The sequence below is a fragment of the Leucoraja erinacea genome, unplaced genomic scaffold (assembly GCF_028641065.1).
Source record: "Leucoraja erinacea ecotype New England unplaced genomic scaffold, Leri_hhj_1 Leri_900S, whole genome shotgun sequence".
Classification (NCBI taxonomy): Eukaryota; Metazoa; Chordata; class Chondrichthyes; order Rajiformes; family Rajidae; genus Leucoraja; species Leucoraja erinaceus.
This window is the reverse complement of record NW_026576840.1, coordinates 12,714-29,832: the sequence shown is the minus strand read 5'-3', so window position 1 is coordinate 29,832 and position 17,119 is coordinate 12,714. Positions and strand designations below refer to the sequence as shown.

Genomic DNA, 17,119 nt, shown 5'->3' with positions numbered 1-17,119 from the left:
CCTGGGGATTTATCAGCCTTCAGTCCCATCAGTCTATCCAACACCATTTCCTGCCTAATGTGGATTTCCATCAGTTCCTCTGTCACCCCAGATCCTCTGGCCACTACTATATCAGGAAGATTATTTGTGTCCACCTTAGTGAAGACAGATCCAAAGTACCTGTTCAACTCATCTGCCATTTCCTTGTTCCCCATAATAAGTTCACATTTTTCGGTCCATTGATGAGTTCACGGGGAGTCAAAAGGGCCCATTGACGAGGTCAGGGGAGGCATTGATGTGGTGACAGTTACGTCCCTGCTCCTGCCCACAATCAACTGGACGAACCATCAGTGAAGCACGATGCGCAGAATACTGCTTTTGACTCTGGTCACGCTGGTTCTAATGGGCGGCTTTCTCACCTTCATGAAACAGGAGGACGACTTGGCTAACTGCTCGGGCACAGCCCTCTGCTCCCTGGTCTTCCTATCTAAACAACCCACTCAGCCTGCATTGCTCGGGTGCCACTGAAGTACCGGCAGGCTCCGTCTACTGGCAGTACCAGGACCTCAGCCAGCCTCAAGCCAAACCCCACACCCTCATCGGACCCAGGCACTTGAGGGTGTACCGCAGGCCAATGGGCGAACTGGGAAGCTGAGCCAATCTACGGAGAGACTCCTTGATTATGAACATGGCGTGGACCTCAGACACGGGCCTGTACCTGTGCAAGTCAGCTGATTCCATCCTAGCCGCCTACCAGGTAGATGTGCAGGACTCGTCTCTGCTTTACCATATAACCATATAACCCTATAACAATTACAGCACGGAAACAGACCATCTCGGCCCTACAAGTCCGTGCCGAACACTTATTTTCCCCTAGTCCCATCTACCTGCACTCAGACCATAACCCTCCATTCCTTTCCCATCCATATACCTATCCAATTTATTTTTAAATGATAAGATCGAACCTGCCTCCACCACCTCCACTGGAAGCTCATTCCACACTGCTGCCACTCTCTGAGTAAAGAAGTACTCGCTCATGTTACCCCTAAACTTCTGTCCCTTAATTCTGAAGTCATGTCCTCTTGTTTGAATCTTCCCTACTCTCAATGGGAAAAGCTTATCCACGACAACTCTGTCTATCCCTCTCATCATTTTAAAGACCTCTATCAAGTCCCCCCTTAACTTTCTGCGCTCCACAGAATAAAGACCTAACTTATTCAACATTTCTCTGTAACTTAGTTGCTGAGACCCAGGCAACATTCTAGTAAATCTCCTCTGTACTCTCTCTATTTTGTTGACATCCTTCCTACAATTGGGCGACTAAAATTGTACACCATACTCCAGAATTGGCCTCACCAATGCCTTGTACAATTTTAACATTACATCCCAACTTCTATACTCCATGCTCTGATTTATAAAGGCTAGCCCACCAAAAGCTTTCTTTACCACCCTATTTACATGAGATTCCACCTTCAGGGAACTATGCACAGTTATTTTATCCGCCGGAAGATCCACCGCTTCAATCAACAAGTCCTGGCCCATCTGAACTACACCAAGGACCTCAAATTATCCCGCCTCCAGGCCTCTCCCGACGGCCCGCAACACCCGCAGACTCCGGGCCCCAACTCTACCCTGCATCGCCTGCCCGAGTCCCGCGACGCCATCTTGGCCACGAGGAGCGCCTTCAACACTCACCAGGACGCCGCCTCCACCGACCTCCGCGCTGATGCTGCCGCCGCCGACCCTCACCTGCCCACCGATAACGCCCAGCCTCGCCGCTACGGTAACTCCGACTTTCTTCTCCCCGCCGATTCCTCCGACCCTCGCCGCTCTCTGGGACAACCTAGCCTCATCGCCGCACCGGGCCTACCCTACGCCGCCGTCTCACCGGGCCTCCCCAATAACGCCGCCGGACCCGACCCACCGGGCATCGCCGCCGGACCCGACCCCGACCCACCGGGCATCGCCGCCGGACCCGACCTACCGGGCATCGCCACCGGACTCGACCCCGACCCACCGGGCATCGCCGCGGGACCGGGGCCTTCCCAGCATGGCCGCTGCACCGCACCCCGCTCATCTCGTCGCCTTCCCGGGCTGGCCGAGCCTTGCCGCCGCGCCGACCATCCACCCACCGGGACCTCCCACAAATCGCCCGCGGACCCCGACTCAACCGACCATCGACGCCGAACATCGGGTCCGCTGACCCGCGCCACCGGACTCTTACCATCGGGTCCGTTGGCCCACGCCTCTGGACCACCACCATCGGGTCCGTTGGCCCACGCCTCTGGACCACCACCATCGGGTCCGCTGACCCCCGCCACTCCCCCTCCCCCCTACAACCCACAGCCGTCGCCTTACCTGGAGCCCGGACTCTCCACTGGGCCTGAAGCCCTCACGCTGCTCACTCCCTCTCTCCTGGGTTTGACTCCACTGGGTCCTAGTGCCAGTCGACCCAGCCTGGTCTACCTCAGTGGCAGTTCGACTGAGTCTCCTCCTCCCCCCCACCCCCCCTAACTGTAAGTCTCCTCCCCCCCACCCCCTCTAACTGTGTGGCCCCCTCTCTTCCCCACCCACACCACAGCCCTCTCACCCCCCCACCCCCTGACCACCCACCACCCCCCCCCCACACATCGCCTCATCCCCACCTGCCTTCCTCCGGCCCCAACCCCCATCCCTGTCGAGTGTTCACCATCCCCCCCGACCTCCCCCTCTCCAACACCGAACGGTCCGTCCTCAACAGAGGTCTTACCTTTGTCCCCCTCCGTCCCCACCTCTCAATGAATTCCGCGCACACCACGACTTGGAGCGCTTCTAACCCGTCGTCGCCTCCGCCTCACAGCGTTCTTCCATGGGAAGGAGTCCTCGCCCCCCACTGATGACCCCTTTTCCCGTCTCCAACGCACCCCCTCCTCGTGGAACCCCCCTCGTGGCCAATTTCCGGCTTTAGAACTTTTTATCAATAACTGCCGTCGCGACATCAACCGCCTCAACTTCTCCACTCCCCTGTCTCACTCCAATCTCTCACCCCAGGAACGCTCTGCCATCGACTCACTCCGCAACAACCCAGATTTGGTTATCAAACCCGCTGACAAGGGAGGTGCCGTGGTAGTCTGGCGCGCCGATCTCTACAAAGCTGAGGCCACGCGCCAACTATCGGACACCTCCTCCTACTTACCCCTGGACCATGACCCCACTGACGAGCACCAGGCCACCATCTCCAGCACCATCACCAACTTCATCCACTCCAATGCCCTACCCGACCGAGCCTCCAACCTCATCGTTCCCCAGCCCCGCACAGCCCGATTTTACCTTCTCCCTAAAATCCACAAACCGGATTGTCCCGGAAGACCCATTGTCTCCGCCTGTTCGTGCCCCACCGAACTCATTTCCAAATACCTTGACTCCATCCTATCACCCTTGGTTAAATCCCTCCCTACCTATGTCCAAGACACCTCAGACACTCTCCGTCGTCTCCGCGCATTCAATTCTCTAGGCCCTCACCCCCTCATCTTCACCATGGACGTCCAATCACTATACACCTCCATCCCCCACCACGATGGTCTCACAGCCCTCCGGTTCTTCCTCGACCAGAGAAGCAACCCATACCCAGCCACTGACACTCTCCTCCGCCTAGCGGAGCTGGTCCTTACCCTCAATAACTTCGAGTTCGACTCCTCCCACTTCCTCCAAATACAAGGCGTAGCTATGGGCACACGCATGGGCCCCAGCTATGCCTGCCTATTTGTAGGTTACGTCGAACAATCCTTGTTCAATACATACCAGGGCCCCATCCCCAACCTCTACCTCCGCTACATCGACGACTGCTTTGGTGCCACCTCCTGCACCCACACACAACTGACTGACTTCATCCACTTCACCACTAATTTCCACCCGGCACTGAAATACACCTGGACCATCTCCGACACTTCCCTACCATTCCTTGACCTCACTATCTCCATTGCAGGTGATAGACTTCTAACCGACATACACTATAAACCCACTGACTCCCATGGCTATCTGGACTACACTTCTTCCCACCCTGCTTCCTGTAAGGACTCCATCCCCTACTCCCAATTCCTCCGTCTACGCCGTATCTGCTCCACGGATGAGGCGTTCCACACCAGGACATCTGAAATGTCCTCACTATTCAGGGAACGGGGGTTCCCCTCCTCCACCATAAATGAGGCTCGCACCAGGGTCTCTTCCATACCCCGCAACACTGCTCTCTCTCCCCATCCCCCCACTCGCAACAAGGGCCGAGTCCCCCTAGTCCACACCTTTCACCCCACCAGCCATCACATACAAAAAGTAATCCTCCGTCAGTTTCGCCACCTCCAACGTGACCCCACTACTGGCCACATCTTCCCATCTCCCCCCATATCTGCCTTCCGCAAAGACCGCTCCCTCCATAACTCCCTTGTCAATTCTTCCCTTCCCTCTCGGTCCACCCCCTCCCCGGGCACTTTCCCTTGCGGCCGCAGCAGATGCAACACTTGTCCCTTTACCTCCCCCCTCAACTCCTTTCAGGGACCCAAGCAATCGTTCCAGGTGCGACAGAGGTTTACCTGCATCTCTTCCAACCTCATCTATTGCGTCCGCTGCTCTAGATGTCAGCAGATCTATATCGGTGAGACCAAGCGGAGGTTGGGCGATCGTTTCGCCGAACACCTCCGCTCGGTCCGCAATAACCAAGCTGACCTCCCGGTGGCTCAGCACTTCAACTCCCCCTCCCACTCCATCTCCGACCTCTCTGTCCTGGGTCTCCTCCATGGCCACAGCGAGCAGCACCGGAAATTGGAGGAACAGCACCTCATATTCCGTTTGGGGAGTCTGCATCCCGGGGGCATGAACATCGACTTCTCCCAATTCTGTTAGTCCTTGCTGTCTCCTCCCCTTCCTCAGCTCCCCTGCTGTCTCCTCCCACCCTCCAGCCTTCCGGCTACTCCTCCTTTTCCCTTTCTTGTCCCCACCCACCCCCACCCCTGATCAGTCTGAAGAAGGGTTTCGGCCCGAAACGTTGCCTATTTCCTTCGCTCCATAGATGCTGCTGCCCCGCTGAGTTTCTCCAGCTTTTCTGTGTAACCTATGCACAGTTATTCCTAGCTCCCTCTGTTCAACTGCATTCCTCAATTGGCTACCATTTACCATGTGCGTCCTATTTTGATTTGTCCTGCCAAGATGTAGCACCTCACGCTTATCAGCATTAAACTCCCCTATTCTCTCTCTCCCTCTCCCCTCTCGCTGCCTCTCTACCTCTCCCTCTCTCCCCTCTCCCCTTGTCCCCTCTCCCCCCTCTCTATTCCCTCTCCCTCTCTGTCTCTCTCTTTCTCTCTCTTCTCTCTTTTTCTTTTTCTCCCTCTCCCCTCTATCTTCCTCTTTCCCCCTCACCCTCTATCCCCCTCTCTGCCCCATCTCTCCGTGTCTCTCCGTCTTTCTCTTGCCCTCTTTCTCTTCCCCCTCTATCCCTCTCCCCCTCTCAATCCCCCCTCTCCCCCTCTCTATCGCTCCCTCTCGCCCCCTCGGTCTCTCTCTCTCTCTCTCTCTCCCCCTCTTTCTCTCCCCCTTTTCTCTCTTCCCGCTCTGTCTCCCTCCTCTCTCTCTCTCTCTCTCTCTCCCTCTCTCTCTCTCTCTCCCCCTCTCTTCCCTCGCTCCCTCTCTCTCTCCCTTCTCTCTTTCCCCCCTCTCTCCCACCATTCTCTCTCCCTCTCTCCCCTCGCTATGCCCTCCATCTCTCTCTCCCTCTTTCCCCCCTCCCCCCCCCCCGCCCTCCCTCTCCTCTCTCTCCCCCCCATCTTTCCCGCTCCCCCATTCTCTCTCTCTCCCCATCTCTCACCCGCTCTCTCTCTCTCTCCCCCCCCCCTCTCCCCCTCTCTCCCCCTCCCTCCCCCTCCCCCCTCCCCTCTCCTCTCTCTCTCCCCCCCCCCTCCCTCTCTCTCTCCCCCCCTCTCTCTCTCTCTCTCTCCTCTCTCTCTCTCTCTCTCTCTCTCCCTCCCCCCCTTTCTCCTCTCTCCCCTTCTCTCTCTCTCCCTCCCCCCCCCCTCTCTCTCTCTCCCTCTCCTTCTCTCTCTCTTTCAGAATGGCAGGCAGTGACTAGTGGGATGAAGGGATTAAAGTGGGATGAAGGGATTCAAAGTAACGTTAGCAAATTTGCAGATGACACAAAGCTGGGTGGCAGTGTGAACTGTGAGGAGGATGCTATGAGAATGCAGGGTGACTTGGACAGGTTGGGGGAGTGGGAAGATGCATGGCAGATGAAGTTTAATGTAGATAACTTTGAGGTTATCCACTTTGGTAGCAAAAACAGGAAGGCAGATTACTATCTAAATGGCATCAAGTTGGGAAAAGGGGAAGTACAACAGGATCTGGGGGTCCTTGTACATCAGTCTATGAAAGTAAGCATGCAGGTACAGCAGGAAGTGAAGAAAGCGAATGGCACGTTGGCCTTTATAACAAGAGAAATTAAATATAGGAGCAAAGAGGTCCTTCTGCAGTTGTACAGAGCCCTAGTGAGACCACACCTGGAGTATTGTGTGCAGCTTTGGTCCCCTAATTTGAGGAAGGACATTCTTACTATTGAGGGAGTGCAGCGTAGGTTTACAAGGTTTATTCCTGGGATGGCGGGACTGTCATATGCTGAGAGAATGAAGCAGCTGGGCTTGTACACTGGAGTTTAGAAGGATGAGAGGCTATCTTATTGAAACATATAAGATTGTTAAGGGCTTGGACACATTAGAGGCAGGAAACATGTTCCTGATGTTGGGGGAGTCCAGAACCAGGGGCCACAGTTTAAGAATAAGGAGTAAGCCATTTAGAACAAAGACGAGGAAACACTTTCTCACAGAGAGTGGTGAGTGTGGAATTCGTGCCTCAGAGGTGGAGGCAGGTTCTCTGGATGCTTTCAAGAGAGAGCTAGATAGGGCTCTTAAAGATCAGGAGATATGGGGAGAAGGCAGGAACGGGGTAGTGATAGTGGATGATCAGCCATGATCATATTGAATGGCTCGAAGGGCGTGGGTCTTTGTTAATATGCCTGAGGGGTGATCACAGTGTGTGTGTATGTGTGTGTGTGTGTGAGAGAGAGAGTGAGAGCGTGTGCGTGTGTTTGTGTATGTGTGTGTGTGTGTGAGAGAGTGAGAGATTGTGCGCGCGCGTGTGTGTGTGACATTTCTTTATTTTGACACAACAATGTGCCCAATATATAATGTGACCTCATGCTGAAAGGTTTGGAGATCCCTGCTCTAAAGAATGAGGACATCTCGGATGTCCTGGTATGGAAGCCCTCATCTTGGGCGCAGATGCGGCATAGACGGAGGAATTAGGAGTTGGGGATGGAGTCTTTGCAGGAAGCAAGGTGGCAAGAAGTGTAGTCGAGATAGTTGTGGGTTTGTAGATGTCAGCCTGTGATGGAGACTGTGAGATCTAGAAAGGGGAGTGAGGTGTCGAAGATGGTCCAAGTGAATTAGAGTGCAGGATGGAAATTGGTGGTGAAGTTAATGAAGTCCATGAGTTGTGGATGGGTGCAGGAGACGTCAATGTAACGGAGATAGAGGTCAGGGATAGGGCCAGTGTACAGGGGCCTGCAACAGGGATTGGTCAATGGCATCAAACTTTCATTGTTTTACTGTCAAATAATGACAGCTGTTTAAAGTGGCACGTCAGAAACTATTATCACAAACAAAGCAGCAGTTATAGTAAGGATGAGAAATTTACAGAATAGTGAAGCAGAGAATTGTGCTGAATGATGTCACTGGTGTCAGAAGCACAAAAACATTGTGGATCCACTGATTTTATTCAAAACATCCTTGGAGCAACTCATGCAGAATCACTGAGCATTTACAAAGATGCAGGCAGCCCCTTTGCCCTGCTGTCATCCTCAGCAACTCCCAGCTCAGGATGTTATTTGACATCTGCACTTTGCTTTTCATTTGCCCATTTTAACAAACCAGTTATCACACTAGGTTAGAAGAATTGTAAATAACTTATTGACGTGTACCTTGTTCATTGGGGGATATCAAAGACAGATTCCATCTCCCTTAAGTCCTTATCTGAATCATCTGGTGATTGATAACTCCCTCCTCCCACAATCTTTCACCAGACACGCCTGTAAATTATTTCATTTAACATCTCCGAGCAGCACCATTAACACGGAAGCATTTACTAATCTGTTTTCCAAATCAGAGCGTGGATTCTTTGCTGAAAGTGATCATTTCTGTTTCCTTCTCCAGTGGTAGATGAAGTGATCCAAGGAGACTGCCATCCCTGCCCTCACTGCACTGTTGCATTTAGCACAGTGGAGTTCCTCACAAGGCACTTAAGAAGGCATCCTGAAGCCACCAGACCAACATCAGCTGGACAACCTTCTTCCTCCAGAGTGAACACTGATTCACAACGTCAACGTGAGCAGAGGCCATTCACCCCATCTGACGGAATTGGGAAATCAGGTGATATTCAAGGACGAATAGTGGAGAGGCGGCATGAATTTCCTGACTGTGGGAAGTGTTTCACACACGAGGGGAACCTCCACGTACACCAGTGGACCCACACCGGAGAGAGGCCGTACAAATGTCCTGACTGTGGGAAGTGTTTCACGCAGGCGGGGAACCTCCACCGACACCAGCGGACCCACACTGGAGAGAGGCCGTACAAATGTCCTGACTGTGGGAAGTGTTTCACGCATGCGGGGAACCTCCACGTACACCAGCGGACCCACACCGGAGAGAGGCCGTACAAATGTCCTCACTGTGAAGAGCTTTGCACAGGCAGGGACCCTCCACCGACACCAGCAGTTCCACACCGGAGAGAGGCCGTACAAATGTCCTGACTGTGGGAAGTGTTTCACGCAGGCAGGGTACCTCCAGAAACACCTACAGACCCACACCGGAGAGAAGCCGTACAAATGTCCTCATTGTGGGAAGAGCTTTTCTTATCTCCGTCAGCAGAAAGCAGAAAGTATAAGCAGCAGGTGAGTTTGTAAATTGAAATGTTGGATGTGTTGGTTGATGTAATTTATTTATCGGAGGTTTGAGACACAAAATGTGTATTAATTTGTATCATTCTGCATTGTGCGAGGTGATTGACCAGCACCCGCGATGTCCCGGCAAAATCTGTTAATGTTATTCTAATGCTATTAAAGTAATTGTGTTGTGAATCAATGTGATTGAAGAGTATTTTTAATGGCGGTTGCGTCAAGTCCTGGGAGCTCCCTGCATCATGTTACCTGTTGGTGCTGATGGGAAGTACAGCGGTTCAGTGGACACACGGCGCCGGTCACTGTGTAATCCCCTCCTGCCTCTTAAACAAACTTTGCCAGCGCTCGGCACTTCACCCTGCCTGCTGCCTGCTGCAGCGCCTGCACACATGCCATCACTGTCCAGTGGGGGGGGGGGGGGGGGGAGAGAGAGAGAGAGAGAGTGTGTGTGTGTGTGTGTGTGTGTGCGTGTGCGTGCGCCTGCACCCGGTGAGTGCGGGAGGAGGGGGAGGACAGTGTGAGGATATGGAGGGAAGACACAAGGAACTGCAGATGCTGGATTACAAATAAAAAACACACGGCGCTGGAGTAACTGCGGGTCGGGAAGCATCTGTGGAGGACATGGATAGGCGACGTTTCGGGTCGGGATCCCATTCAAATGGAGAGGATTGCATTCAGCTGCCGCCAAGCTGACGAAGGAATTGGTGAATTTGGTCAGATGGGACAATATCAACGATGACATTGGATGTATATAAACGGTTCTTTTGTATTTTGCGCTGAGTTTCACGCCCCAACCCAGGGAACTAACGTGAGTTTGATGCTGTGTTTCCGACCCCTCGCTCTCTGCCCAATGCCTTGTGCTTTGAATTGCCCATTGGGTTAAAGTTAATGATCAGTTCATTGATTACATGTGATGCTGAAAGGAAAGTGTCCGTGCAATAAATAGGGGGGTTGCACGTAAGGTCACTGGATCATAGGGCTTGACGCACAGTGCTGCTCAATCGATCTGGAGGACATCCGTAACTTCCGGTATATGTAATTAATACAAGAGACGTGTACTTTCCTACCTGTTAAAAACCGCCAAAATGTTGAATTTTTGTGCTGTAAAAAATTGTGGAAGTCGGGGTAAGTGTGAGAGACATATACCCAACTTCAGAATTCCAAAGGTGAAGCGAAATGAAGGTAGAGAGAAGCGAGAACTGAAGGCACAACAGCATCTAACGTGCTTGGCAAACATTGGCCGTGCAGATATCGTAATTGAAAATATTGGGAATAATCGCATTTGCTCACTGCATTTCATCAACAATAAGGCATTATTTGTGTTTTTTCTTGATTCCTTTGGCATCTAAAAAGTCTCAGAAGTGATAAATCTGGTTGTAAATGTTGCTTCAGAGGTGTTTTCTTTTTGTATGTAAAAACCTACTTGGGAACCATGGGCGATTTAAAAAATTTACAGCCAGATTTATCACTTCTGAAACTTTTTAGATGCCAAAGGAATCAAGAAAAAACACAAATAATGCCTTGGTTGTTGAAATGCAGTGAGCAAACGGCCAATGTTCGCCAAACACTCTGGCTGTTGTTGTCCCTTCAGCTCTCACTTCTATCTACTGTCATTTCTCCTCAGTTTTGGAATTCTGAAGGAGGCTAAATGTGTCTCACGCTTATCCCGATTTCCATAATTATTTGGAGGTTGGGAGGTGAAACCAGGGCAAGACTTGCACAGTAGATTGTTGCTGTAATGGGCCAGAGTTGTAAGATTGTTAATGTTCAGACATTGACCATTTCGCAAACATTGACCATTTCGGCGGGTTTTAACGGGCCCGCTACGCTGGAAACAATGGTAAGTGCTTACCTGCAGTTCATCGCGTGTACTCCATTTGGAGTAGCGTAGCAACAGTACGGGTCATGGGTTGTGACCCGACGGCCATGAAACCTCCCTATACTGTCTCTGCAGATTGAACGGGAAGCCGAGGGCAGTTTGTTCACCGTCTGTGCGTGCAGAGATGGGCAGCATCTGTTTCATTTCATTGTCCATTGAACAACCCAACCACTCTGCCCCCAGTCTGTGGGCTGTGCACATCTGGAAAAGCCCAGAAGTTCAGGCAGTAACTGGAGAGAGAAAAGCTGCCTGTAAACCGCCCCACCCCACTGAAATGTACAGGGCTTGGCGATCGCACATACTTTCTGTACTGAGGTCGGGGAAGTTTCACTTCTGTCACAATCTCCAGGACCCTGCAATCTACTGTGCAAGACTTGCCCTGGTTTCACCTCCCAACCTCCACGCTTCCTACTTGTCACATTTAGATCCCATCTGACATTTCCTCACCCAGTTTCTCAATTGATCTTGAACCTGTTTTAATCTTAGATATAAAACCTCTTCACTGCCCACTTTACCACCAATTCTGGTGTCATTCGCAAACTTACGAACAGGTGGGTGTGGGAATAGGAAGTGGAGTTTAGTTTAGAGATACAGCACGAAAACAGGCCCTTCGGCCCATCGAGTCTACCGACCAGCGATCCACACACAATGTCCGACACACACTAGTTTAGTTTAGAGATACAGCACGGAAACAGGCCCTTCGGCCCACCGAGTCTGTACCGACCAGCGACCCCTGCACATTAACACTATCCTACACACACTAGTTTAGTTTAGAGATACAGCACGGAAACAGGCCCTTCAGCCCAACGTCTGTACCGACCAGCGACCCCTGCACATTAACACTATCCTACACACACAAGGGACAATTTTAAATTGACACCAAACCAATTAACCTACAAACTTGTACGTCTGTGTGTAGAAAGACGTCACCAGGCCCAGTCCAACAACGCCATCTTTGCCACGAGGAGCAGCTCCAGCACTCACCGCCTCCCTGACAGACCTCAGGCCCGGACACCGAAGATGCCGCTGTCACCGACCTCCACGTGGCCGCTGTCACCGACCTCCACGAGGCCGCTGCCGCTGCCGCTGACCTTCACCCACTCACCGATGAGGCCGATCCTCGCCAACTCACTGGGACTGCCAACTATCATCGCCGCCTCACCGATAACACCAACCCTCACAGCCTCACCGATAACACGACCCTCACTGCCTCACCGATAACATCGACCCTCACTGCCTCACCGATAACACCGACACTTGCTGCCTCACCGATAACACGACCCTCACTGCCTCACCGATAACACCGACCCTCACTGCCTCACCGATAACACCGACCCTCACTGCCTCACCGATAACACCGACCCTCACTGCCTCACTGATAACGCCGACCCTCACTGCCTCACTGATAACACCGACCCTCACTGCCTCACTGATAACACCGACTCTCACTGCCTCACCGATAACACCGACACTTGCTGCCTCACCGATAACACCGACTCTCGCTGCCTCACCGATAACACCGACTCTCGCTGCCTCACCGATAACACCGACTCTCGCTGCCTCACCGATAACACCGACTCTCGCTGCCTCACCGATAACACCGACTCTCGCTGCCTCACCGATAACACCGACCCTCGCTGCCTCACCGATAACACCGACTCTCGCTGCCTCACCGATAACCGACCGACTCTGCGCCCTCGATAACACGACCTCTGCTGCCCGATCACCAACCCTTGCTGCCTCACCGATAACTTTCTCGCTGCCTCACCGATAACACCGACCCTCGCTGCCTCACCGATAACACCGACTCTCGCTGCCTCACCGATAACACCGACCCTCGCCGCCCGATAACACCACTCACCGCCTCCTCACCACCGCCTCACCGATAACACTGACTTTCGCCGCCTCAATGATAACACCGACCCTCGCCGCCTCAACGATAACACCGACCCTCGCTAACTACCCGGTACCTCCGACTATAACCGTCTCACCGGGACCGTCGAGCCTCACCGGCCATCCGTTCACCAGATCTTCCAACGATTTGCCCGTTGACCCAGACTCCACTCCCCGCGGGCCTCCACCATTGACTACTGACCCTCGCCACTCCACCGCCCACCAGCAGGTCACAGCCGTGGCTTTACCCGAGTCCTAGGCTCAGCATCGGGCCTGAAGTTTCCACACTGCAGACTCGCACCACGGGCTCTAACTGTGCTTGGTCCTAGTGCTCCCCCCCACCACCACACACACAGGGAACCTCTGTGGTCGTTCCACTGGGTCTTCCCCTATCCCGTTGTAGCATGTGACCCCAGCTCTTCCCCACCCACACTTGAGTCCTCATACCCCCCTCCTCCCTGACCACCCTCCACCCCCCTACCAGACATCGCCTCGGCCTCCGTCCACTCACCTGCCTTCCTCCGGCCCCAGCACCCATCCTTGCCATGTGTTCACCAGACCTCCCCCTCTCTGATACCGAACAGTCTGTCCTCAGCAGAAGCCTCACCTTTGTTCCCCTCCGTCCCCTCCTCAATGAGTTCTTCTTCCGTCGCCTCCGCATCCAAGCAGTGGAGCTCTTCTTCCGTCGCCTCCACATCCAAGCAAGCGTTTTTCCATGGGAAGGAGTCCTCACACTCTAGTGATGACACCTTCTCCCGTCTCCAACGGACCCCCTACTCTTGGACCCCCCCTCATGGCCATCTTCTGGCTTTAGACCTTTTTATTTTAAACTGCCGGCGGGACATCGACTGCTTCAACTTCTCCACTCCCCTGTCTCACTCTAACCTCTCCCCCCCGAAGGTACAGCCCTCCACTCACTCTGCAACAACCCAGACTGGGTGATCAAACCTGCCAACAAGGGAGGTGCTGTGGTAGTCTGGCGGGCTGATCTCTACAAAGCTGAGGCCAGGCGCCAACTCTCAGACACCTCCTACTTATCCTTGGACCATGACCCCACAGATGAGCACCAGGCCACTATCTCTAGCACCATCACTGACTTCATCAACTCCGGCTCCCTGCCCTCCCAAGCCTCCAACCTCATCGTTCTCCAGCCCCGCACGGCCCGATTTTACCCTCTCCACAAAATCCACAACCCTGACTGTCCTGGCAGACCCATTGTTTCTGCCTGTTCATGTCCCACCAAACTTATTTCCACATACCTCGACTCCATCCTATCCCCCCTGGTCAAATCCCTCCCTACCTATGTTCAAGACACTTCACAGACTCTTTGTCTTCTCCATGACTTCCGTTTTCCAGCCCCCATCCCCTCATCTTCACCATGGATGTCCAGTCACTCTACACCTCCATCTCCCACCAGGAGGATCTTAAAGCCCTCCGTTTCTTCCTCGACTGCAGAACCAACCAATCCCTGTCTACCGACACTCTCCTCCGCCTAACGGAGCTTGTCCTTACCCTCAACAACTTATCCTTTGACTCCTCCCATTTCCTCCAAATCCAAGGCGTAGCTATGGGCACGCGCATGGTGCCCCTGCTATGCTGCCTCTTTGTAGGGTACGTCGAACAATCCTTGTTCGAGATGAACCGTGGCCCTATCCCCGAACTCTACCTCCGCTACATCGATGACTGCATTGGTGCTACCTCCTGCATCCATGCAGAACTCACTGACTTCATCCATTTCAGCTATCTGGAGTACACTTTTTCCCACCCTGCTTCCTGTAAGGACTCTATCCCTCCTCCCTCTACGCTGCATCTGCTCCCAGGATGAGGCGTTCCAAACCAGGGCATCGGAGATGTCCTCATTCTTTAGGGAACGGGGTTTCCCCTCTTCGACTATAGATGAGCCTCTATATCCCGTAGCTCCGCTCTCACTCCCCATCCGCCCCACACGTAACAAAGAATGAGTCCCCCTTGTCCTCACCTTCCACCCCACCAGCCATCACATACAACAGATACTGCTCCAACATTTTCGCCACCACTGGCCACACCTTTCCATCTCCTCCCCTTTCAGCTTTCCACAGAGACCGCTCCCTCCATAATCCCTGGTCAATTCATCCCTTCCCACCCAAACCACCCCCTTCCGTGGTACTTTCCCTTGCAACCACAGGAAATCTACACTTGTTATTTTACCCTCCCCACTTGACTCCATTGACCCAAACCGTCTTTCCAGGTGCGGCAGAGGTTCACCTGCACCTCCTCCAACCTCATCTATTGCATCCACCGCTCTAGGTGTCAACTGCTCTACATCGGGGAGAACAAGCGCAGGCTTGGCGATCGTTTCGCCGAACACTTCCGCTCTGTTCTCAATAACCAACCCAATCTCCCAGTGGCTCAGCACTTCAACTCCCCCTCCCATTCCGAATCCAACCTTTCTGTCCTGGGCCTCCTCCATGGCCAGAGTGAGACCCACCACAAATTGGAGGAGCAACACCTCATATTTCACTTGCTGCGGAAAGAATGGGAGGGGAAGAAGGGAGAAAGCAAGGACTACCTGAAATTGGAGGTCAATGTTCATACCGCTGGGGTATAAATTATCCAAGTGAAATATGAGGCGCTGCTCCTCCAATTATTGAGGTAGTCAGTATTAAAGTTATGTCAAATATTGTTCTAATGTAGAGGCACCAAACGTTGTGAATAAACGATTTCTTTATTCAGGCATTAATGGTAGATATACATGCACGTTTAGTCCTCTAACACAAAGTCTTTGTTGCTGCTGCGAGGCTGTTGCCTCGTGGGCTCGAATTGAGTTCTTGCTGAGGTGGCAGGACACTCACCCGAAGAGAGAAGAGAGCTGGTCAGCTCGAAGTCAGAGAAAGAGAGAGACGGTTGTCCCAGGGTTTGTTATATATACCAGGACACACCCCTTTACCCCGTGACAACTCCTCCCTGCCATTGCCCAGTCACATGACCCAACCCCAACTGCTGAGGGTTCATGTAGTTAGTGGCCCAACCGCCGGGTGCTGCTACAGGACCCCCTACCCCCGAGAACCGGAGGCAGGAAAACAAGCAGGCCGACAAAACGCAGCAGCCTGACTCGTAAACTTACAGGCAGACTGTGAGGGCAGACGTCAAAAAGAGATGGAGGGCGCTCACCTTCTACTGGAAGATTCACAAGCATGGTCGAGGGCGGCTCTTGCTGTTGGGACTGTGGGGCCCGCGGGCGCTGTCGATGCTCCGGCTGTGGGTCATCCAGAGCTGTGCCGAGGGGTGCAAGGAGATCAACGCAAAAGCTGCAGGATGGACGAGGTACAGACCAGTCACGTCGCCCAGGGGATTGTGTCTTGAGAAAGACGTCGGCAACAATGCAAATACAAGAAACTAATAGCAATATAATAGCTGGGTGATTACACTATACAATGAAATAAAACAAACTGCAGTGAGCAAACTGCACAGATACATCAAAGTCCAAAGTGGTCAGGTCCCGAAAGTTCTGTAGTTCAAATCAAGCCGGGTAGGACAGGAAACCAAAGTTCCAACAGTCCAATGGAGGATAAGAAGAAGGTACACAAAAATGCTGGAGAAACTCAGCGGGTGCAGCAGCATCTATGGAGCGAAGCAAATAGGCAACATTTCGGGCCGAAACCCTTATTCAGACTGATGGGGGGTGGCGGGGAGAAGAAAGGAAAAAGGAGGAGCCCGAACGCTGAGGAAGGGGAGGAGACAGCAAGGGGTAACAAAATTGGGAGAATTCAATGTTCATGCCCCCAGGATGCAGACTCCCCAAGCGAAATATGTGCTGTTCCTCCAATTTTAGGTGGTGTTCACTCTGGCCATGGAGGAGACCCAGGATAGAAAGGTCGAATACGGAATGGGAGTGGGGGTTGAAGCATTGAGCCACCGGGATATCAGGTTGGTTATTGCGGACCGAGCGGAGGTGTTCGGCGAAGTGGTCGCCCAGCCTCCGCTTGGTCTCACAGATGTAGATCAGTTGACATCTAGAGCAGCGGATGCAATAGATGAGGTTGGAGGAGATGCAGGTGAACCTCTGTCGCACCTGGAACGACTGCTTGGGTCCTCGAAAGGAGTCAAGGGGGGAGGTGAAGGGACAAGTGTTGCATCTCTTGCGGATGCAACGGAAAGTGCCCGGGGAGGGGGTGGTATGGGAGGGAAGGGAAGAATTGACAAGGGAGTTTTGGAGGGAGCGGTCTTTGCGGAAGGCAGATATGGGGGGAGATGGGATGATGTGGCGAGTGGTGGGGTCAAGTTGGATGTGACGAAATTGACGGAGGATAACTTGTTGAATGTGACAGCTGGTGGGGTGAAAGGTGAGGACTAGGGGGACTCTGCCCTTGTTGTGAGTGGGCGGATGGGGAGAGAGAGCAGTGTTGCGGGGAATGGAGGAC

The 17,119-nt window shown here is 53.1% G+C and overlaps 1 protein-coding gene across 1 annotated transcript; it reads left to right on the top strand.

Annotated features, from left to right (window-relative positions):
- The first annotated feature begins 667 nt into the window (after positions 1-667).
- On the top strand, positions 668-9,121 carry LOC129695009 (gastrula zinc finger protein XlCGF7.1-like). Its single transcript, XM_055631768.1, has 3 exons — positions 668-736; positions 1,678-1,762; positions 8,184-9,121. Exons 1-3 carry the CDS (start codon positions 668-670, stop codon positions 8,798-8,800), a joined length of 771 nt encoding a protein of 256 aa, XP_055487743.1. The 3' UTR covers positions 8,801-9,121.
- Positions 9,122-17,119: the final 7,998 nt, after the last annotated feature.